At 53.5% G+C, this 21,831-nt stretch overlaps 1 protein-coding gene across 1 annotated transcript; it reads right to left on the reverse strand.

Moving 5' to 3' along the window:
• Nucleotides 1–1,101: 1,101 nt before the first annotated feature.
• CIBAR2 (CBY1 interacting BAR domain containing 2) lies at nt 1,102–19,959 on the reverse strand. The gene is made up of 10 exons (XM_065898412.1): nt 19,878–19,959; nt 19,282–19,442; nt 17,269–17,497; nt 15,381–15,454; nt 15,207–15,308; nt 14,160–14,263; nt 11,167–11,281; nt 9,283–9,381; nt 8,620–8,799; nt 1,102–1,365 (listed from the first exon to the last, which is right to left on the reverse strand). Exons 1-10 carry the CDS (start codon nt 19,957–19,959, stop codon nt 1,102–1,104), a joined length of 1,410 nt encoding a protein of 469 aa, XP_065754484.1.
• Between the last annotated feature and the right edge of the window lie 1,872 nt (nt 19,960–21,831).

Consider the following 21,831-nt stretch of genomic DNA (forward strand, 5'->3'; position numbering starts at 1 on the left):
CAGCGGGGCTCCGTCCTTCCCGCCTTGGTCCTTCGTCCCGTGTCCCCGCTACACCTCCTCCAGCATGACAAGCACACGCCAGATACCCAGCCCTCCGACCCTCCAAGTTTCCCCTCGTGGGGGATGCCTCCCTGGAATGTTCCAGAGCAGAGCGTGCATTGATGAGCCGAGGAACGCACATCCGGGTGATGGTAAGAGAGATGACAGGAAACACGGCAGGACCCGAGTGCGCTGGCGTGAGCTGCTCCTCCAGGAGGCCTGGGGGGCTGGGGCTTCAGAAACCCTGCTGTTTTCGCAATGGCGTGTGCGTGCGCGCGCACGTGTGTGTGTGTGTGTGTGTGTGTGTGTGTGGTGGCAGCCTCTCTGGCCGTGTCACTAAACAAAGCACAGCTGTGTCGCCAGTTTGCCTGTCCTGTGCGGGGCGGGTCACACGGGCTGGAGCGCCTCCATCCGATGCTGGGCCCAGTGATAGGACGGGTCTCTATGGAACGCGTTTCAGAGAAATCACATCCAGCGGACGGGTGTGTGGGCTCCTCCTCCAGTGCGTGCTGAAGATAACGCAGCCCCTCCTGAGACGTTCAACTACGACCCCTGCGTGTGCTGTGCTCCCCCCACCCCCCATAGGAGCAGGGCCACGTGCCCTCGCAGGGCTCTCCCCCTGAGGCCGTGTGTCGTTGGCTTTCTTAGTGGTTAGTTGAAATGCATTAAGATTTTATTCTAAAGGTGCCCAAAAGACTTATCCTTGTACATAGAAGATTTTTGTACGGACGTTCGATCCAGTCTGATTTCTGGAGGGAGACAGTAGGTTCTGGATCTTCCCAGCGGTGCTGGGGAGCTGGCGGCTCTCTCCCCGCAGGGTGGGGCGGGAGGGCCTGTGCAGCCTTGGAAGGAAAAATGCAGCTTTGACTTCTTCGGGCTTTTCCAGGCACTTTAACTTCAAGATGATCTTGAGACCTTTTTTTTCCCATACAGGCCTCTTGAAATAGCAGTTGAAGGTAGAAGCAAGGGTCGCTTTGGGTTTTTTCCTCTCCGCTTGTTTGTGTAAATCTGGCTCCTAAGAGTGGAGTCTGACCCCAGAAGTGCTGCCTGTTGCTTTCAGCCCTACGAGGGGACACTGCCGGAGACCGTGGGCCTCGTGGAGTGACCAATGTCGGGGTGGCTCTGAGGCTGCCCTGCTGTGTCCTGGTGGCGTCTGCCTTTGGCCGAGCATTTCACCTCAGAGCGTCTGACCACTGTCACCCGGAGGACGCACGGCGTGCCTAGCAGGAGCCGGCAGCCTGCCTCGCTGACGTTTCCTCTCTCTGTGGCACCATCTTCCCTCCGAGGCCCACTCCGAGCAGACAGACACAGGGCGGGCTCTGAGGTCTGAGGGCGGAGAAGTCTCACCCCGCCGTAAACACAGGAGGCTTTGGAGAAAGAGCTCCGGTGGCCCTCCCTGGAAACTCAGGACCCTTAGACTCGGGGCAGGAAGCGTCGGGTCATATCCACGAGGAGAGTTTCCAGTCCCAGTAGGTTCAGGGTCCCAAGCCAGGAGCTTCGAAGGACTGTGTTAGCAATGGCATCTCAGTCTCCTGCTGTCTGCCCTTCAGGGCTATGTGAATCGTAATGAGCCCAAAACAGCTAATTCTCCCAAGTAAAAAGTACCCTGCTTTGGAAATAGGATGATGTCGAGATGTGGCTTTGTACGTCTTCAGCCTTTGTTGCAGTTTTAGCAATATCGTTAGATGTTTAAGAGGGGCTGTGCTAGTATTCAGATCATAATCTGCTGTGTACGCACGTTTAATCAAAGGCAGGAGAACCAAGTTCTGCTATTGTAAGTTCTTTGTACAGTGAAAGGGAGTAGACCATGATTTTCCTATCGCCGAAAGGGGAAAAAAGCAGACCAAGGAGCTCTTAAGTTGCCAAAAGGAGGGCTGGAGAGAGTCCAATTCGCGAGTTTTGTGCTCCAGTGAAACCCGGGACGGTCAGGGTCACGGGCAAGCCCCACGCTGGGTTTAGGGCAGAGACCCAGGACTGGAGTCAGAGGTGCCGCCTGACCTTTCTCTTTCCTCCTTCCCGGAAGCTGGAACCAGTGGAGCCCGTACTCGCCTCTCCCTGCCCGGTTAGACGGTGAAGTTCATTGCCGTGGAGAGAAGGTGGCAGCCTTGAGGGCTGCTTTTCCGTCGGCTGTTTTAAGTGGGTTGGTTTATCACCCAGAGCACTTGGAATCGCAGCCTCTCAGTGTGAGAAGCGCAGTGTTCACGCCACAAGGGGGCTTGCGAGGAGTTCTGTTGAACCCAGGTGACCGTGACCGGCAGTCAGGGCTGCAGCTACAAGCCTGACCTTCCTGGGCGTTGCTGCACCCCGACGAGTTGGCTTTTCAGCTAGTGGGGATCCCAGCAGGTCGGTGCGGTTAGATCAGCTGTATGGCCAAATCACCTACAATTGAGACAGCTGGGCAGCCAGGGGCCTGAGTCATTTGCCAGAACAGTAGGGAGCTTGGGAAGCAGGGGGAGAAGGGCCCGGCACCAGCCTCGGGGGAGGGGTAGCAGCCGGGCGGTCCCAGGCTTGTCACCCCCTGGCCACCCTCTTCCTCAGCCACAGGCAGAGCTGTAGGGGTGGGGGCCCACGACCCCTCGGTCCCGGGGTTCTTCTCGCAGTACCCCACCACGGCCTTTTAGTTTCCTTGAACCACTGTTCCTGCCACTCAGCCATCTCCCCGTCTTCCTGCAAATCACTGATCCCTTTTTACGATTCTTGAGAGTGAGTTTCGCTAGAAAAGCCTTTGAAGCTGAGTTCGTACAGGGGAATGGCATCGGTGACAAGTGCCCCTAACTGGCTGGTGTGCAACGTTCAGACCTGGGCTGGAGTCAGGCCTTAGTCAAGTCACATGTCCCAGTACGTCCTTGTCGCCCGGCGGCCGGGAACAGGCCTGTGTGGGTTCTCCAGATGGTTCCCACCCAGGAGCACCCTCAACACCAAGACCCTCCACATGGTTGGCCCCCCCGGCCTCGTTCTGACACCATCTCCCTGCAGTCCCTCCCCAGCAAGCGCCTAGGGTGGCCGGCCCACCTCGTCCCTGGGTGTCCTGGCGCTGGCCTGTGTCCCTGAGTTGGCTGGTCTGTCTGAGCTTGAGATGAGTGAAGGGCTGCGGCGGGGAACCTTCCCCCTGGCTGTGTCCCCAGGAGTCGAGGGGACACTGCTCCCGCTCTAGAGTTCTCGGTTACTATTGGAGAAGGAACACCTTGTCATTTCCAGGAGCGAGTCAGGATGGTCTGGGTTTGCCCGTCTTCCCATCACTTCCCGCAGGACCTCTGTGCAGGCAGGGGTGACCCTGCATCCTCGCTTGTCCCGCAGGGTCAGACCAGGACGCTGTCGCTTGGCGCCCTCCTGTGTAGCACAGACGGGGTGGCTGAGCTGGAAGGAGGGCTCCTGCTGCTGTGATGCCCCTCGGACCCCGGGGGGCTGTGCCTGTCCCCACCTTGGTCCTGGACGGTGCACTCGCGGAAATGAAAGGGAAGTGCTTAGCAGGTCAGCAGGCCCGGTTCCCACACACAGGCTGCACATGCGGGCCCTGATCTGTCCCTGTGCTGGAGGCTTGCTTAGGTTCCCGTGGACGCCTTGAGAGGGACGGGCTGACCATTTGAACAGTAGGAAAGGCTCGAACTCAAATGGCAGGTACCTGCCCTTAAGACCTGTCAGCTCGAGAGCTCCGTGGCTCTCACTGTGGCCTCTGGGGCTTCAGGAAGGTCTCCCACGTGCATCCCCTGTTTCTCTCCCACCCATTGGTCTCGGACCTGAACTTGCCTTGGCCATATCCACGCATTGCCCTTAGTGGCCCAGAAGCCGGGGTCCGTGATGCAGGTATGTTATATGTACACTCACGCAATTTCGTGTCCCACGAGGCGATGTTCTACAAACTATATTTTCAGGTGGAGAAAGTTTCAAGGTCAAGCTCTCAGAACAGTGCTAAAATCAAATCTGTTTCCTGTGAAGAAAAAAAAAACCGTCTATATATTTCACCTCAGATTGTCAGAAGGCAGAAACTGAAATAAATTCTTAAAAAAAAGAAGTCAGTCTGTTGAATTTTTGTTTTCACATCTCCGTGAGCACACTTTTTTTTTTTTTTTTTTACAGAATTTGCAATCTTCTCAGTGACGACAGAGAAAACACCTTTTTCTAGGGTCAAATAGACGTTCTCCCCACTTAGGCTGAGCAGCTGGGTCTTGTGCAGACGTGTGTGTGTGTCGTGGCCAAACCGATGGGTAGAGGGAGTGTCCACTGAGTCACCGCCGGGGTGTGTTAGTGTACAGAGGGGCCTTGGCCTCCAGGATGCCTCCAGCCCCTTCCAGCTGACATCCTGGTCTCGCCTTTGAGCCACAGCTGCCTCACTTCTTGCTTTTGGGGGTCGGGGGGCTGTGAGTAGAATGTGATCACCACCCCCGCCTGACACACACAGGACACCTTCATCATCCCTTACAACTTGGTTTGACAGACGTATTTTGTGAAATTTTGGGCTTTCTTTTTTCCTGATTATAAGAGGTCAATAGCCATGTTCTAACTCTCCAGACTAACAGATCCGGGAGGTAAGCCTGAGGACCAGCACAGGGCCTAGAGGAAGTGTCCTTGGTACCTGGAGCAGTGGACTCAGTTCCAGGGGCCCCGGGTGGGATGGTTCCCAGGGCAAAGGTGCAGGCAGGTTCCCCCAGCCCTGGCCTGGCCACCTGAGGTGGGCTGGGGTATGTGCCCTGATGACCAGTGGGGCGGGGGCCGGACAGCCCTGTCTCTGGTTCTCCCACCCAGCCTGGAGGACCAGCCCGGGTGGTAGAAGCCTTCACACCTGACTTTTCCTCTGGTGCCAGGGGAGTCCAGCAGCTGAAGGCCAGGGGCTGGATTCACAGGCAACTCCTGGTGACAGGTAAGGACCCCTCTGAAGGCAGCAAGGACCCTGAAGAGCACGGGGACCCAAGCCTGGGTCCCGTTCTACCTCCCCGCCAACCCACTGCGTGCCTTTTGCCGAATTGTTCTTTGAACCTCAGTTTCTTCATCCATATAATGGGAGGGAAAACATCACCCAGCCGAGGCGGTTCCTGCAAGAAATGCAAACGTGCTTCTCACTCCAATCTCTTTCCTCCTTGTCCCGATGAGGAAATAAATCGACCTGGGAGCTGTACCTGTAGGAAGGGTCCTGCCCATTAAAGGAAAAAGAAAAACGACGAAACTTCTCTCTCGAAATGTTATAGGAATCCATTTAAGGCATATTCTTCAAAATTCATGACACTAAATATAAAAGAAATTTAAACAATTAGGCATTCAAATCGGGTTCCTTTGTAAATTGTAACCTTTCTGCTTCTGACTTTATTGACGCTTAAAACTGCTGAGGCTTCCGGGGCACCCTGACCATGTAACAGTCTTGTCCCTTAAATTCGCGCCGAGCAGCTCTGTCTGCAGCCACCTCCCCTGCGCAGTGCCACAAACGCTCCGGCTCCCCTAAAGAAGCATCTCCCCTCTTTCCATATTTGGAACAAGCCTCTCACTAACAAAGTCACCTTTTAATGTCACAGGAAATGACCGCAGGTGCTCTCTTTTCTCCCGTACTCAGATCCTGCGCGAGTTGCACTGGGAAGCAGTGGGGTGGGTTTGTCCTCAATGCCTGGGACTCTGAAAGGAAGAGACCCCAAAAGTTATGCTCCTTCCACCCCTGCTCACCCCACCTCCCACCTCCTGGGCCCCAAAGAGAGGAGCTAGGAATTTTGTCCCTACTCCCAAGCGACCATGCACACAGAGAGAGCCAGGGAAGCTCCTGGCCGATGTCCAACCCTGGAATTGGGAACAATTGGTCTCTTCAGCGTGCTGGGGCCAGAGAGGGAGGGGAGAGGCCCCTTGTGCCGTCAACTTACCTTTAATGAGCACGTACTATGTGCCAGGTGCCACCAGGCTCCAGGACCACAAGATGAAGAAGTAAGGTCCTTTTCCTTCAGAAACTATCAGTGGGGTTCAGACACGGCTGAGGTTAAAAAAAGGTACATTTGTGTGTGTCTGTCTGTGCGTGCATGTACACACATATATATGCTTCGAGTATAAAAATATATACTGTAAATGTGACGATATATAATACAATCGATGATAAGGTTATTTTATAAATTATTATATAGGAAATATAGAATGTTGTAGTTATTTTTGGAGTGAGTGTCCTTCCTGGTTGAATCAGGGTGGGCTTCCCTGAGGAGGTGCCTTGGAGCCGGATCTTGGGAAATAAAAGTCACTGTGGCGAAGACGTTAATCCTGCAATGATCCCATGAGAAAGGTTTGGGTTTTTTTTAATTTAATTTTTTATTGAAATATAGCTAACTTACAATGTTGTGTTAGCTTCTGGTGTACAGCAAGGTGATTCAGTTGTACATATCCATATTCTTTTTCATATTTTTTTCCATTCTATGTTATTACAAGATACCCCTGTGCTATATAGTAGGACCTTGTTTATCTATTTTATATATGGCAGTGTGTATCTGTTAATCCCATACTCCTAATTTATGCCACCCCCTTTAACCCTTTGGTAACCATAAGTTGGTTTTCTACGTCTGTGAGTCTATTTCTGTTTCGTAGATAAGTTCATTTGTGTCATATTTTAGATTCCACATGTAAGTGATATCATATGATATTTGTCTTTCTGTCTGACTTACTTCACTTAGTGTGATAATCGCTAGTTCCATCCATGCTTCTGCAAATGGCATTATTTCATTCTTTTTCATGGCTGAGTAATATTCCATTGTATATATGTACCACATCTTTATCCATTCCTCTGTCAGTGGACATTTAGGTTGCTTCCGTATCTTGGCTATTGTAAATAGTGCGCAAAGAACCTTGGGGCGCATGTATCTTCTTGAATTAGTTTTCTCCAGATATATGCCCAGGAGTGGGATTCCTGGATTATATGGTAACGCTATTTTTTAAAGAACCTCCATACTGTTTTCCGTAGTGGCTGCACCAGTTTATTATACATTCCCTCCAACAGTGTAGGAGGGTTCCCTTTTCGCCACACCCGCGAGGAAGGTTTTGTTTACCACTTTGCTGATGAGGAAATCATGGTACCCGCAGTGGGGAATGAAATCAGGGGCTAGCTGGCTCCAGAGCATAGCGTTTATCCTGAACGGCTGCAGGACGTCCTCTCCCTGGCAGAGGTCTCTAGGAGGCAGCAGGAGGTGTGCTGAGAGCCGAGTGACCCAGAGCTCAGATGCCCCCAGCCACTGTCAGGAATTTGCTCCCCAAATGTGCACACCCGGGGGGCCCAGGCGGGCAGGTGGCCGAGCCTGCGGACCCCCACCCCTCCTCCACTTCTGTGATGTGTCCCTGGTCCCAAGGTCATCCCCGCACATCATGTCCCTATGGTTTGGGTGAATTGCGTCCCCAAAACTCATGTGAAGTCCTAACTCCCAGTACTCACAATGTGACCTTAACTGGAAATAGAGTCTTTGCAGATATATTTAGTTAGGATGAATGGGGAGGACCCCTGATCCTATGACTGGTGTCCTTATAAAAAGGGGAAACAGACCCCAGAAGGAACCAGACCTGCCAGCACCCGGATCTTGGAGTGCAGCCTGAGGGAGAATAGATTTCTGTGGTTTGAAGCCCCCAGTGTGTGGTGCTTTGTTAGGGCAGCCCTGCAACCAATAAGGACTCTGTGGGGCTTTCCCGGGACAGACCCACCCAATGTCCTCCCCCTGACTCTTGTTTGTAGAAAAACTTTAGCCTCTGAGGCCTTCCCCGAGTTCCAAAGAATAAATTTAATCAGAGAAATGAGAAAATGCAGAAGCTAAAAAAAGTAGTCAAGCAAGACAAAATAATAAGAGTTCAGCCATTAAACAAAGCCAAGGACCTTTAGTTCCTCCTCAAGAGCTATAGATAATATTCTGCACCATGTCCTTTGAGCTGTTTTGCAGGTACGGAAACCCCACAGGTGGAAGAAGTTAACTGGATGCTGCCCAGTTACCTCACCACCAGCCAATCAGAAGAATGCCCACAAGGGACTTCCCTGGTGGTCCAGCGGCTAGGACTCTGCGCTTCAACTACAGGGGGCCCGGGTTCGATCCCTGACCGGGGAACCAAGATCCCACAAGTCGCACGGTACAGCCAAAAAAAAAAAAAAAAAAAAACAAAAAAAGAATAAAAGAAAAAAAAAAAAAAAAAAAAGAATAAAAGAAAAATGTCCAAGAGCCGATAACGCGCCCCACAGACTCCCTCCCTCACCCTGTGTTTAAAAACCTGTCCTGAAAGTCATCGGGAAGTTGGGACCTTTTGAGCACCAGCTGCCTGGACTCTTTGCTTGGCGCCTGCAATAAATCCTGCCCTTTCCTTCACTACAACCCGGTATCAGTAAATTGGGTTTACTGCACACAGGCAAATGGACCCGAGTTTGGTTCGCTAACACACGTTAACATGGGCTTAAACACCCAGAAGCCCAGTCAGAAGACAGGAAATGAGACCCAGCAGGAGTCACGGTGAGATGCGCCCACGTTTATTGAACACCTGCTATGTACCAGGTGTCCTTCTGGGCACCCTGATCCCCAGAGCAGCCTGTGAGCTGAGTGATGTGATTCCTGCCAGACAGATGAGGAAAGCGGGACTCAGAGGACACGGGACTTGCACACGGCAGAGCCTCCGAGCATCCAGCCTCAGCCCCCTTTTCCTGACTGGGGAGTTCTCGTCCTGGCGATGGAGCCCCTTCCCCTGTCCCCTGAGGTCCTCCACGGGGTCCTCCTCGGCAGACTTGTCCTCACTGGCTGCTTCTTTTCTCTGGCTCCGAATGGTGCTCTGGGTGCTCTAAGTAAAAGAAATACATAACAACAACAAAATCATCATCACCATCACAGCAATAATAATAATGACAGTGACAAGCATTGTTTCCTGAATGTTTCGGGTAGATGTGTTCGCCTAATACCACAGCCCTTTGAGGGGGTTACTATCATTGGCCCCACTTTGCAGGTGAGGAATCCAAGGCACAGAGAGGTTAAGGAACTTTCCCAGGGTCACACAGCTTGGGAGCAGTGGGTTTGGACCCAGGCAGTCTGGCTGGGGACCATACTTCCTCCACTGCCTTTCAAGAGAATTATTCAGAAAGCATGAGATGCCCCTCACCACACTGTGGTTCCCTGAGTCTGCTTCAGGCAGGTCCAGGTCAGATTCAGGGCCTCCCTCCCACTCCCCAAGCAGCACTCCCTTCTCAGACCCGAGTTCTCAGCCAGCCTCTGGTCTCTGGTCTCTTCACCTTGTCACAGGTGTTACGCCCCGCCCCCCAGTGCTCACTTGGACGAGAAACCACGGGACAGCCGGGGACAGGGTGGTGTCCGTGAGCAGCCGAGCGTCATAACGCCTATAAACTCCACGGATCTTGGCTCTAAAATCCTGCCAGGAGGGTTGGATCCGGTCAGGAAACAAAGAAAGGAGTGCCAGCCGGAAAGAAAGACGTGGGACGAGAAGCCGGTGCACAGGTAACTGCAGGGACCCCCACCTACACCAGGTCCGCCTAGGAGTCTCCTGTTTCTTATTCCATATGATCTACTGCAGAGCGGTAAGTGGGCATTGTCATCCCATTTTACAGGTGGGAAAACTGAGGCCCAGAGGCAAGGTAACATGTCCATAGTCATGCAGGGAGATTAGAGAACACACTGCCCCCCGACCAAAATAGAGTTGAGTGAACGTACCAGAGCCCAGCCAACCTTCACTGACCCTCCTACGATGGTTTTAAAGCTCATCCACAAATTCTTTCACACTTGTCCCATCAGGAGCTGGTCTATAATCCTCCTCGCCTTGAATGTGGCCTTAGCGACGCACTAAGGAACAGAACGTGGCAGACAGGAGGCTCAGTTTCTTCGGCGCTTAGGTCACGGAAGGTGACACAGTGTAATTCTCTGATGCTCACTCTTGGACCAGCTGCCATGGTGTGAGGAAGCCCACGCCCCATGGAGAGGCCGCGGGCAGTCATTCAGGCTGCAGACCCCACTGCAGACCCAGACGGGATGGGCCTCACTGGGGTACAGCTCATGCAGTCGCCCAGGGCCCCCAGCTCAGAAGGACTCTGCCATCTTGGAATTCTTAATAATTATTGAACAAAGGGCCCACGTCTTCACTTTGCCCTGAACTCTGCGAATCACGTGGCCCATCCTGGACCCAGATGACAGCCATCATCTACCACACACGGGCGAGGAAGCCTTGGAAACAGCTCCGGCCCCGGCTACGGATTGGCTGAAAAACCGGAGTGAGGACAGCCCAGCTGAACCCACCAACCCTCGAGCCACAGAAGATAATCCCGGTAAACGACCGCTGCTTTACACCACGAGGTGTGACGCAGCGCGTTAGAGATAACTCAGATGGCTTTTTCTAGATCCTAATCACATCAGGTGTGGGTAATAAGCACTTTGTCTCCCTCCGGAGTTCAGCAGGCGTCAGCCCGGAGATGCTGGTTGTTGTTGATTCATTTGTTTTTAAGCACCCAGGTGATGGTCATGAACGTGGATGGTCCAGAGAGAAGGTATTGGGGAAATTCCCCACCTCTCGTTCGGTGCCCGGGGGCAGATATTTAAAACAGTTCATTACAATGAGCCTTCAAAGTTCAAGGAACTGCAGAATGTTGCCAACAAAAACTGCTTCTATCAAGACAAAACCAACAACTCAGCCATAAAAAAGGACAAACTAATGCCATTTGCAGCAACATGGATGCAACTAGAGAGTATCATACTAAGTGAGGTAAGTCAAGACAGAGAAAGACAAATACCATATGATATCACTTATATGTGGAATCTAAAATATGGCACAAATGAACCTATCCACAAAACAGAGACTCACAGACAGAGACATCAGACTTGTGGTTGCCAAGGGGGAGGGTGGGAGGGAGAGGGATGGACTGGCAGTTTGGGATTAGCAGATGCAAATATTACATATAGAATGGATAAACAACAAGGTCCTACTGTAGAGCACAGGGGACTATATTGGATCTCCTGGGATAAACCATAATGGAAAAGAATATTTTAAAAAAGAATGTCGTATGTGTAAAACAGGCACTTTGCTGTACAGAAGAGATTAGCACAGCATTGTAAATCAACTAGGCTTCAAAAAAAAAAAAAAAAAGACAAAAACAACCTCCAATTCAGCCCCACCCCACAAATAGGAGCTGAGATGTCCGTGACCCACCTCCAGATCTCTCTCCAGGTCGTAGCTCTCCAGGGTCTGGAAGGCACTGGAATACACCTCCACCGCTTTGGAATGGAAGACCATCTCAATGGTCACAAAGTCCGAAAAAATTTTCAATGGGGAGAGACGCCCAGGTCACATAAGTAACACTGTCAGAAGGAATGTCCTGGGGTCATCTCGACATGGACCAATTGGGGGGGGGTGTGTGTGTGAGCGGGGGCTTAGTTGTCTGTGCGGGGCAGGTCCTAGGTGTGGAATTTCAATATATTATTTCTAATTATTTTTGTTGAACAGATAATGTATTCCCATAGTTCAAAAGCTGCCTTGCACAGAGATTGTTCCAGAAATGTGTGAGGCCTTGTGGACTTTCTGAGGGGCATCCTTTTCTCAGCTCTGTCAACCTGGGCTCCTCCACTCAGCTTGCGCTTCTCTCATTCTGAGGTCAGGTTGATGGCTACAGACTTTCAGCCTCTGTCACCCACGGGCTAGAAGTGGGTCTTATGGGAGCGGGAGGGGATGCTACTGGCCCAGAAGGCCCACAACCCGATAAGCCAGCTTGTCAAAACATTATTAGTGATGGAAACGTTGGCTTCTCTTGATCAGATGGTTCAGCTTGGTTCAGTAAGCGCTCACAGAGCTCCTACTGCGTGTCCGGCTCCAGCGGGGGCTTCTACTGTGTGCTGGGCCCAGCACAAGCTCCTACTGTGTGCCAGACCTGAGGGGAAACTCCTGCTTTGTGTCAAGTCCAGCACAGGCTCCCACTGTGTGTCAGTCCCCTCCTACGTGCTGGCCCAGCACAAGCTCCCACTGTGTGCTGGGCCCAGCACAAGCTCCTACAACGTGGCAGGCCCCAGCAGGAAACAGGCTTGCTGTTGGGGGAGGAGCCTGCAGTTTGGAAACACACCTCTTCCCGTCACGTGGGAAGCACCTGGAAGAGGCGGGCCAGAGGAAGCCGCTAGGCCTCCTGGGAGAAGGAATGGGCGAGCGGGGGCCAAAGACTGCTGGAAATCTGTGGTTCCTGCCTCCTCCCGTCCTGCCCCCGGGAGGCCGTGCTGGTGACAACAACAGGCCGCGTCCTGCCCTTTGCCGGCCTGTGGCCCCGAGGAAATGACGTATCCTCTCAAGCCTCAGTTTATTCGTCTGCATAGGAAGGACAGGAGTGGTCCCAGTTCACAAAGCCCTACGAGAGATTCAGTGAGCGCCGCGGCTCTCGGCCTGCGGGCCCCTCAACACCAGCCTCACCTGGGAGCTCGTCAGAGATGCACGTTCTTCGGCCCACCCGGGCCCACCGGATGGGACGCCAGGGTGGGCCCACCGTGTGCGTTTTAAGGAGACCGCCAGGGCATTTCTGACGCACGCTCAGGTGAGTGAACCGCTGCTTGAAAGCATGGCTTACATTCTTTTTAGAGGAGCCAGACAGTTCTTTTGTAGATATTTCATTAGAATCGTGACCTAAAACTGATATAGTGGTAATGATTATTTCAAGTTTGGGCTTTTATCTCTTTTAACATTTGGAGGTTTGGATAAGCATGTCTTACAAATGAATTCCCCCAATTTTAAAATGCATCTAAAATGTTAAAATGCACGCTTCTGTTGGCCGCCGACAGTGCAGAACCTCGTGTGCTCTCGCTGGCCTCGAAAACAGGTGCTTGATAATGGTCTGCTGGTGCTTTTAGGTTCTGCCTGCAACATGGATGCTTGAGCAGTAATTACCACTGTTTCAACTCGGTTCGTTCGTTCATTCTTTCATTCATTTTCCCAATATTTACTGAGTACCCACCGAGTGCCAGGCCCTAGACCTGGTGCCCAGGACCCAGGAGGGGACGTGGCAGGCAGAGGGTCTGCTCTGTGGCTTGGACGAGCAGTATAGGAGGTGGCGTGGAGCAGTGAGATCTCCCCTGCTGTCCACCATCACGGGGTCTGCGTGAACTCTCTCTCCCAAGAGTGTCAGCTCTGTGAGGACAGGGCCTTGCTTTGCCGGCTATGGTGTCCTCAGCCTCAGGCATAGCGCCTGGCACATAGTAGGTGTGTATTCAACATCTGTGAGATTCACGAGTGAATTAAAGATACAATGAATCCACCCCCTGGGATAACTGCCCCCAGAGGGAGCGGAGCAGAGAGTGTTAACGGTTGGACCAGGTCTGGGGGTCCAGGTGAGTTTCTCTGAAGGACAGCAGGTGTGAACTCGATGCAGAGTAAGGGCAGAGCCCTCCTGGTAGAGGACACAGCCTGTGCAAAGGCCCTGAGGTATAAAAGGTCTTGGTGCACCCTCGGAGCTTGGAGTGGTGTGTCCAAGAGAAGGCTGGAGGGCGGGGCTGGGGCTTTGAAGCCTTGGGGAGGATTTCAGCCTTTCTCCTTGGAATGAGGGAAGCACAGGAGGGTGTTAAACCCGGGAGTGACAAATCAGAGCTGCCTTTTGTGAGATCCTTGGGGCTGCGGTTTGGAAAATGGACTAAAGTGGCAGGGGGGCAAGAGTGGGTGCGGGGGTCTCTGTGACCATCTTGCCCTTAAAGACCCCGCCTCCCTGAGGCCTCTTGTAAGAGCTGGGGCTCTGGGCCTGGGGCTCTGCGTGTGTCGGGGTGGAGAGAGGAAGGATTTGTGCCCCTGGGGCTGGGCGGAGGAAAGGAGGAGGGTCTTGTGGATCCTGTGCGGAAAGGCAGGGGCTGGGGGGACAGACTCTGCCCAGTTCTCCTGGCAGGCGGGGAGCTTGGCCAGGTGCTGAGAGCGCACGGCTGCCACTGCTGGCTTCCGGGCAGGATAGCTGAGCAGGACAGCTGCCCGAGCAGCCGGCCTCTACCCGCCGCGGCCAGGAGGAAGCCAGGATGAACTGTCCTGGGAGTCAGGGCCCTGAGAGCCGAGCAGGCACAAGCTCACACACACACTCTGTCACAGGGAACACACTTGCACTCACACATACACAGGTGCACACCCACCAGAGCTCACCCACGGCACAGCCCAGAGTACTTCCGACCGGGGACCGACCACCCCCCACCTGGAGGTCCTTCAGCTTCTGTTCCTGGAAGGCATCCACCGTCTCCTCCAGCTGGTGGGAGGTGCGGCTGGCATCCACCAAGGTCCTCTGCACGCCGGTCTCCGCCTGGCCCCAGAGATACAAAGTGTCATGGGGGCTCCATTCTGGATCATTCTCTGTCCCTTCACCCCACCCTTGGGCCAGCTGTCCTGCGTCGTGGGAGTCTCTTGCCAATTTGGTTGTGGAAGGAATGGCCGAGTGGGACCACAGCGAAAGGGGCAGCTGCTGCTTGGACAGACCCTCTTGTTAGCTGTGTGACCTCAGGCAAGTCACCGAACCCCTCTGAGGCTCAGTGTGCTTGCCTGCAAACAGGGGACGGCTGTAAGGCCTGCTTTGCAGGATTGTTGCAAGCATGAGAGTGGGCTCAGCTGAACTACTGCTATGACAGGTACCCCACGTTCACTGATAATTAATTCCCGCATGTGGATCGATTTTAGGTAATTAACTTACTGGTTGCCTTGTTTGGCATCTATATGGCCTGACTCCACAGCAGGCCTGGCACGTGACGAAGCTGGATTTCAAAGCCTGACGCCTGCAGAGCTGAGTCGGGGGTTGCCCCTTAGCTCTCTGTGTGACCTTGGGCAAGTCACTTTTCTCAGTTTTCCCATCTAGAAGTACCCACCTCCTGTGAGCAGTAAGTAGGTAACCCTGACAAGGAAGCAGGTTGTGGAGGGGAGTGTCTCTGACTCGCTGAGTAGCATCGCTGATGGGACGGAAGCCAGGTCTCCTGAGCCCCGGCTGATGGCTGGCTGTCCCAGAGCCTCTGACTCTCCTGTCCTAAGCCCAGAGCCCTGCACACACCCACCCAGGTAAAGCTCACCTCAGTGTTTTGTGAGGCCGTTCGTTACCTGCGTGCGAGCCTGCCTTCCCCAGACAGACTTGTGACGCTCGCCTGGGGCTGAAACAGGTGGCGTTAGGGATTCAGGTCAGCCAGCAGCCCCCATGGAGGGGGCACGGTGATGCACGGCCCCGGCCTCAGCGCCCCCAGCCCCTGCCTCGGGAAGGATACGATGGTCTGCCTCTCTGAAGGGGACTTCTGCCTGAGTCTCTCCAGCTTTTCCAGTTGTTTGAGCTCCTCGTTCCGGACGTGTTTGAATTTCTTGATCTCAGCCTATGGAAGGAGGAGGGTGCTTTCCTGCGGCCCCAGCCCCCCACGTGGCCCACGCCGCAGTGCCGTGCTCACCTGGGTCTGCTTCATCTGCACCCCGTAGAGCTTCGGGGGCTTGACCACCTTGGTCTCCAGCCTCTCGACCTGGGGGCACGCGGACATAACACAGTCAGAGCGGGTGGAGCCAGGCAGATGCTGGGGGGCTGCACGGCCACTGGCCTGCATTTACGGAGCGCCGTCTGCGTGTCCGGAGCTGCGCGGTGGGCCCTCCTCCCACCATGGGGTTGTGAGCACGGACGACACGTTGCATCTCGCTGAGCCCTGTTTCCTGGCCTGTACAATCGGTATAAGGAGTGTACCCGCCCCCGGTTTTTTAGCAACTGGATGGGACCCAGTGCTATTTCATTTCTCCAGACTGCCTTAGATCTCACCAGGGATGCCGACAGAGCCACCTGGAACACGGACTAGCGGGGAATTCAGAGCTGACTGTGCTGTGCAGCATCCAGGGACATGGCAGGGTCAGCGAGGGGGACCCCTCACGCCCCTGAGTCGGTGCCTGTGTGCCAAGCCTGAAACTAGACACAAGGATAAACAATACCAGTACTGGTAACAATGGCCACACTTAAAGCTAGTGTGGGTTAAGCGCTTACCCTGTGGGTGTCACAGTAGAACAGGTGTAGGAGTCCCCCAAGGGCTTCTTAAAACCCTGATCCCCAGGCACCGCCCCAGAGCCTCTGACTCAGCAGGTCCAGGGTCCAAGAATCTGCATTTTTCTCACAGGTTCCCAGGTGAGGCTGCTGCCTGGAGGATGGGGTCCCCTGAGAGTCTGGTTTGCCCGATGGGCCAGGGGAGCTGGAGTCACCACCCAGCCCCTTCCTCCTCCATTATGGCTTATGGCTCTTGTAAACGCAAACCTAAAGAGGAAGTAATTTTCCCAAGTGCTGAAAGGGAAAGGGGCTTATCCCTTCCCTTTCCATGCAGTATTCCTTTGAGAAAACATGCAGTTGTAAATCCTTTCTCTGTCCCTTTGAGATGGATATAAAGCCTTTAGAAGCTGAAGAAGCCTCTGGCTGGTTTTACAACCAGGAAAGCCCAGTCATCTCTGAACTGTAGACCTGGGGAGGACAGTGTCTCCAGGGAGTTTGCCTGGTGCCCGGCTCCCAGCTGTACCTACCTGCTTGTCAGAGAGAGATGAGGTTTTAGTTTTCTTTGGATAAAGATGACTAGCCAGCCCAGGTGGCCACCCAATCGCCAGGTGGAATTAGGAAGTCCTGTGTGACAAAGGGTGATGTCCCCTTCCCTGTCCTCAGGGGGAGTGAGGTTTCTCTGTCTTTGCCATCACATATTCAGTAGAAAAGCTGTTTCATTCTTTTCTACCATCGCAGAGAGGATTTTTCTGGGCTGGCTGGAGTTTTGTTTTATTTTATTTTTATTACTGTTTTTTTTTTTTTTATCCCAAACTCTTAACCCTTCGTCTCCAATGCTCCCTCCCCCTTGGCAACCACAAGTCTGTTCTCTATGTCTGTGAGTCTGTTTCTGTTTCGTAATTCATTTGTGTCATATTTTAGATTCCACGTGGAAGTGATGTCATATGGTATTTGTCTTTATCTGTCTGACTTACTTCACTTAGTATGATAATCTCTAGGTCCGTCCGTGTTGCTGCAAATGGCATTATTTCCTTCTTTTTTATGGCTGAGTAATATTCCACTGTGTATACGCCCCACGGGGATTTTGATTTTTAATTCTTTCCCTAACTCCCTGCAGCCTCCTTGCCCTCCACAAGCCTCCAGGCTCTCAGTCCTGTAAACTGCGGTGTGACCCTGGGGAGGGAGTGATGTGAGCGTCCTCACTCTAGGGACACCTTTGGAGGAGATGTGTCTGCTGACTGTGGACCCTGCCGGCCGGCTCCAACTCTCAGATCCCCCCGGGAAATGGGTCCGCTGGGGCCACTCGCTCCCCTCGGCCTGCCGGTAATCCTGCACTTTGGCCAGGTCCTCGGCGAACTTCCTCAGGACGGCCCGCATCTCCGGGTTCTCCGTGTTGGTGAAGTCGACGAGCTGCTTGACCAGTTGGTCAGCCTTTTCACGCAGCCGGGCTGTCTTGCGGGTGTAGGCGGCCAGCAGCGAGTAGAACTGGCCGAAGCACTTCTCAGCGTTGGTCACGGTGTCCTCCGTCACCCACACCTGCTGTCCCTGGGGAGGTGGGGGTCAGAGGAGCCGTTCTGGGCATGGACGCCCAGCCAGGCCACGACAGCGAAACAGGGGTCACCCACCCACCACCCTCCTCCTAGGTGGCAAACCCAGGCCAGGCGTCCGGTCCCCAGGATAATGCCCAAAGTCCCCGGGTCAGGCCGTCAAGGCAGATGCGGGAGACCAGTGGGGTCACAGGGCTGGTCAGTGGCCGGGCAGGAGTGCAAACATGGGCTTGGCTCCTAACCTGGCCTTTCCCACCCTGGGGCCCTTACAGGGGTTTTATCTTCCCAGCAAAGTTGGTCTGTATTCCAACCATGCCGAGCCGCAACGACCTCTTCTCTCTGAAATCCCCAGATTCTATCTTTTCCCCAAGCTGTTGAAATTCTCTCCCTTCTCTACATCGTAAATCTTTATTAAGAAACGTTTTTGGGCGGTGGGGGGACCAGTTTTAGGTTTACAGAAGAACTGAGTGGAAAGTACACAGGGTTCCTACATACCCCCTCCCCGGCGCTCAGGGTTTCCCTGTAATCAACAGCTTCCCTTTAGTGCCCGACCTCTGTTACAAAAGGTGAACCAACAGGGATACATTCTTAGTAACTAAAGTCCCTCGTTTACATGAAGGTTCCCTCTTGGTGTCCTACATTCCGTGGATTTTGACAAGTGCCATCGTCAGTACCCTGCCTCCACCTTCACAGTGTCGCAGAGAACTCTCACTGCCCTAGAGACCCCGTGCTCCGCCCGTGGGTCCCTCCTCCCTCCCCCAGCCCTGAACCTTTAGTTTGTCCTCCTGGCATGCCGTTTATCACCATGTATCACTTCCTGTTGTGCTTGGTTTCTGTCACCCTCTGCGTCTTTCTGGGTCGGGCTTGGGGGGAGCTTGCTGACTCATGGTTATGTGCCGCTAGCCTGGGGCCTCTGCCCATCGCAGGTGCTCCATGAAAAAATACGGAGTGAGTGAAGGACCTGCTGGATTTCATCTTCCAGACAGTAAAGGGGGCACAGCCTCAGACAGTCGCCTCCCTCTCGCACCACTGCACCCTCTCCTTGCCCCTCGTCCCACCTAGGTGGTCACTGCCCCATCCTCTCTCTGTATGACCAAAGCCCCCAACCTGTGCATCCCTCTAATCACATCTCTAAAGCTGGAAGCTGAGAGGAGGGCCCTTTGTCCTCCTAACAAACCCTAACTGCCGCAGCCCTTTACAGTTTGCAGTGTGCATCGTGTGTATTACCCTGCAAACAAGGTAAATGGAGACCAGAGAGGTGAAGCATCTTGCTCCAGGTCACACAGCCGGCCGCAGTCCCTGTCCCTCCACGTGGGGTCCTTGGACCCCCTCAATCAGAATTGTCTGGGACACAAGTTAAGCCTGCAGAACCCCAGCCCACTCTCCGCCAGACTCCCTGTGAGCGAGGTCCAGGGGGCTGCATTTTTAAAGAAGCCCATCAGGTGGTCCAGGGGCACCCTCGAGTTTGTGAGCCGCAGAGGAGCCAGGCGTGGAAACAACTGGGTAAGGGGCAAGTTGAGAAAGCAGTGATAGATTCAGGCTGCAGGCAGTGGGGTCGGGGACGATTTCACAGAGGCGGTGATGCCTGATGGGGTTTTGAGGTACGAAGAGGGGTTTTCCAGGTAGAGATGAGTGAGGGAAGTTGGGGTGGCCCCTGTGAATTTAGCTATCTCAGGGCTGTGGGCAAAAATGCTGGAGAAGCAGACAGAGGCCAGATTCTGGAAGCCTCCATGGTCTCTAGACCTGCAGGTGGGTGTGGTGTGGGCGGGAGAGCATCCTTACCACCGCCCCCGCCCCCCAGCAGTCCAGGCGGCCCCATCTGTCTTGGTGCGTCTGGCCCCGAAAACCCGGCCGCCCCCTCCCTCCCAACCCAGGCCAGCGTGGGGCTGCTCGCCTGGAGAGGACGATGTTCACTGTGGCTGGAGACAGCAGCTGTCCTGGTCCTGGGGAATACGGACAGGGCCCCAGGGGTCCCACAGGCCTGGGAGAAGCCACACGGGGCTGGGTGCAGCTGCGTGGTCCTGGCTCAAGGGACGCTGCCACCTGGTTACCAGGCGATGTGGCCACCCGAAGTCACCCTGGGAGGAGCCTCCGCTGGTCACTAAGGCAACCTCTCCCCGGGCCACCCTCCCCTAGCGGATTAGGAGGCCTCAGCCAGCCTTGTGCTGGCCCAGGTGGGGTCGCCGAGAGGCTCCCACTCTCCCGGTGAAGATGGAGGTTCTTGTGGACCTGGCAGCGCTGGGGTTCCCCAGGAGGTGCGGGGACCGGACTTAGGGCTGCTGGCCCTGCGCCCAGCTGTGCTCATGGGTCATATTGCTGGGGCTCCTCCTCCGAGAAGGCCACGCAGCCTTACCCAGGCTCCTAGGAGACTTGGCTACTCAGGAGGGGTTTGCGAAAAAGCACCGTGAACTGCTGCTCGTCGCTGAATCGAGGGGACAGGGCACCAGCCCACAGGGACATCTTAAACGTGTTAATCATCATTTTACTGGCCTTTCCCCCCTTATTATAAACACTATCTGCTCGTTGCTAGAAAAGCAAGGAAACAAAGATAACACAAAAAGAAGAAAATAGAACAGCACGTACAAAATTGTGCTGACTGAAGTACGGTACATTTTGCTAATCGTAAGATGTGTGCAATTAGGTGCATCTATGTTTTACCTAAAGAAAAGAAATCTGAGACTAACAGCCACGGCAGTAAGAGACTGGGCGGGAAGAGGGGAAGGTAGAAAACAGAATGTCGGTAACTTGCCACGGAGGACCCGCCGCACAGGCCTGTTCACTTTGTATATGTCTGAAGGTCTTTATAACGAAGAGCGTGTTTGGTTGTTTTTTTGAGTGTATATGAAAGTGAGGACTTTATTATTTATTTTTATTGAAATACAGTTGATTTACAATGTTGTATTCGTCTCTGGTGTACAGCACGGTGATATACACACACAAACACACAGACACTCTTTTTCAGATTCTTTTCCAGTATAATTTATTACAAGATATTGACTGTAGTTCCCCGTGCTGTACAGTAGGTCCTTGTTAGTTATCTCTTTTATAGATAGGAGTGGGGTCTGTTAATCCCATACTCCTTATTTATCCCTCCCCTCCTTTCCCCTTTGGTAACCATAAGTTTGTTTTCTACGCCTGTGGGTCTGTTTCTGTTTTGTAAATAAGTTCCTTTGTATCATTTTTTTAGATTCCCCGTGTAAGTGATATCATATGGTAGTTGTCTTTTCTCTGTTTGACTTACTTCACTTAGTTTGATAATCTCTACGTCCATCCATGTTGCTGCAAAGGGCATTATTTCATTTTTTTAATGGCTGGGTAGTATTCCATTCTGTAAGTGTGTATATATGTATATATACACCACATCTTTATCCATTTCTCTGTGGATGGACACTTAGGTTGCTTCCGTGTCGTGGCTATTGTGAATAGCGCTGCTGTGAACACAGGGGTGCGTGTATCTTTTCAGATTATAGTTTTCTCTGGACATATGCCCAGGAGTGGGATTGCTGGATCCTACGGTAGGTCTATTTTCAGTTTTTTAAGGAACCGCCATACTAGTAGTTCTTCATAGTGGCTGCACCAACTTACATTCTCACCAGCAGTGTAGGAGGGTTCCCTTTTCTCCACACCCTGAAAGCGAGGACTTTAGAGTCAGCTAAATACAGGTTCAAATCCCAGCCCTGCTGTGTGATCTTAGGCAAATCACCTGACCTCTCTGGGCGGCAGTCTTCTCCCCGGTAAAATGGGACCGTGGCCTCTTTCCTTGCCTTGTTGTTAGGAGAAATAAGTCCCTGGTGCATCAGTAAAGAGACGGCAGGGCAGCCCCCAGGGCACTTCCTGGCCTGTCTGCCCACGGTGGTGCCAGCTCTGGGGTGGCTGGTCCTGTGCTGGTTACCTGCCCCCTCCCCCCACATCTCTGCGTGGTCCCTTTATCACTCCATACGTCCCTTTGCACAAGCTCAGTGCTCCCCGTGGGCCCGGAGCAATGCATACACATAACTCAGCTTCTTCCTGTCTGGGGCATGTCACCTCCCCTGACTTCCCACACGGTGGCCCTGACGGGTGCCCCAAGGCTCTGCCAGTCACTGTGCAGGTCTTCCCTGGATGAGGCCGCGGAAGGGGCTCCTGTGTCCCTGCTCTGTGCGGAGCGGCCGTCCTGGCACCGGTCAGATCCCTTGCACGCTCTCAGCTCCGTCTCTCTCGGGGGCTGCACCGCACTGAATAGCGTCCCCCCAAAGGCACATCCACCCAGGACCTCAGAATGTGACCTTATTTGGAAATAGGGTCTTTGCAGATGTCATTAGCTGAGCAGAGCCATCCTGGAGCAGGACAGGC

The sequence above is a fragment of the Phocoena phocoena genome, chromosome 20 (genome assembly GCF_963924675.1).
Source record: "Phocoena phocoena chromosome 20, mPhoPho1.1, whole genome shotgun sequence".
In the NCBI taxonomy this organism is placed as follows: domain Eukaryota; kingdom Metazoa; phylum Chordata; class Mammalia; order Artiodactyla; family Phocoenidae; genus Phocoena; species Phocoena phocoena.

Coding starts and splice junctions, on each gene's coding strand:
- CIBAR2 (XM_065898412.1), bottom strand. CDS start 19,959: ATGTCCCTGTGGGCTGGTGCCCTGTCCCCTCGATTCAGCGACGAGCAG. Junction 15,309..15,380: donor TGCAGATGAAGCAGACCCAG/GTGAGCACGGCA, acceptor CTCCTTCCATAG/GCTGAGATCAAGAAATTCAA. Junction 14,264..15,206: donor CTTCAGAGAGGCAGACCATC/GTATCCTTCCCG, acceptor CTCTGGGGCCAG/GCGGAGACCGGCGTGCAGAG.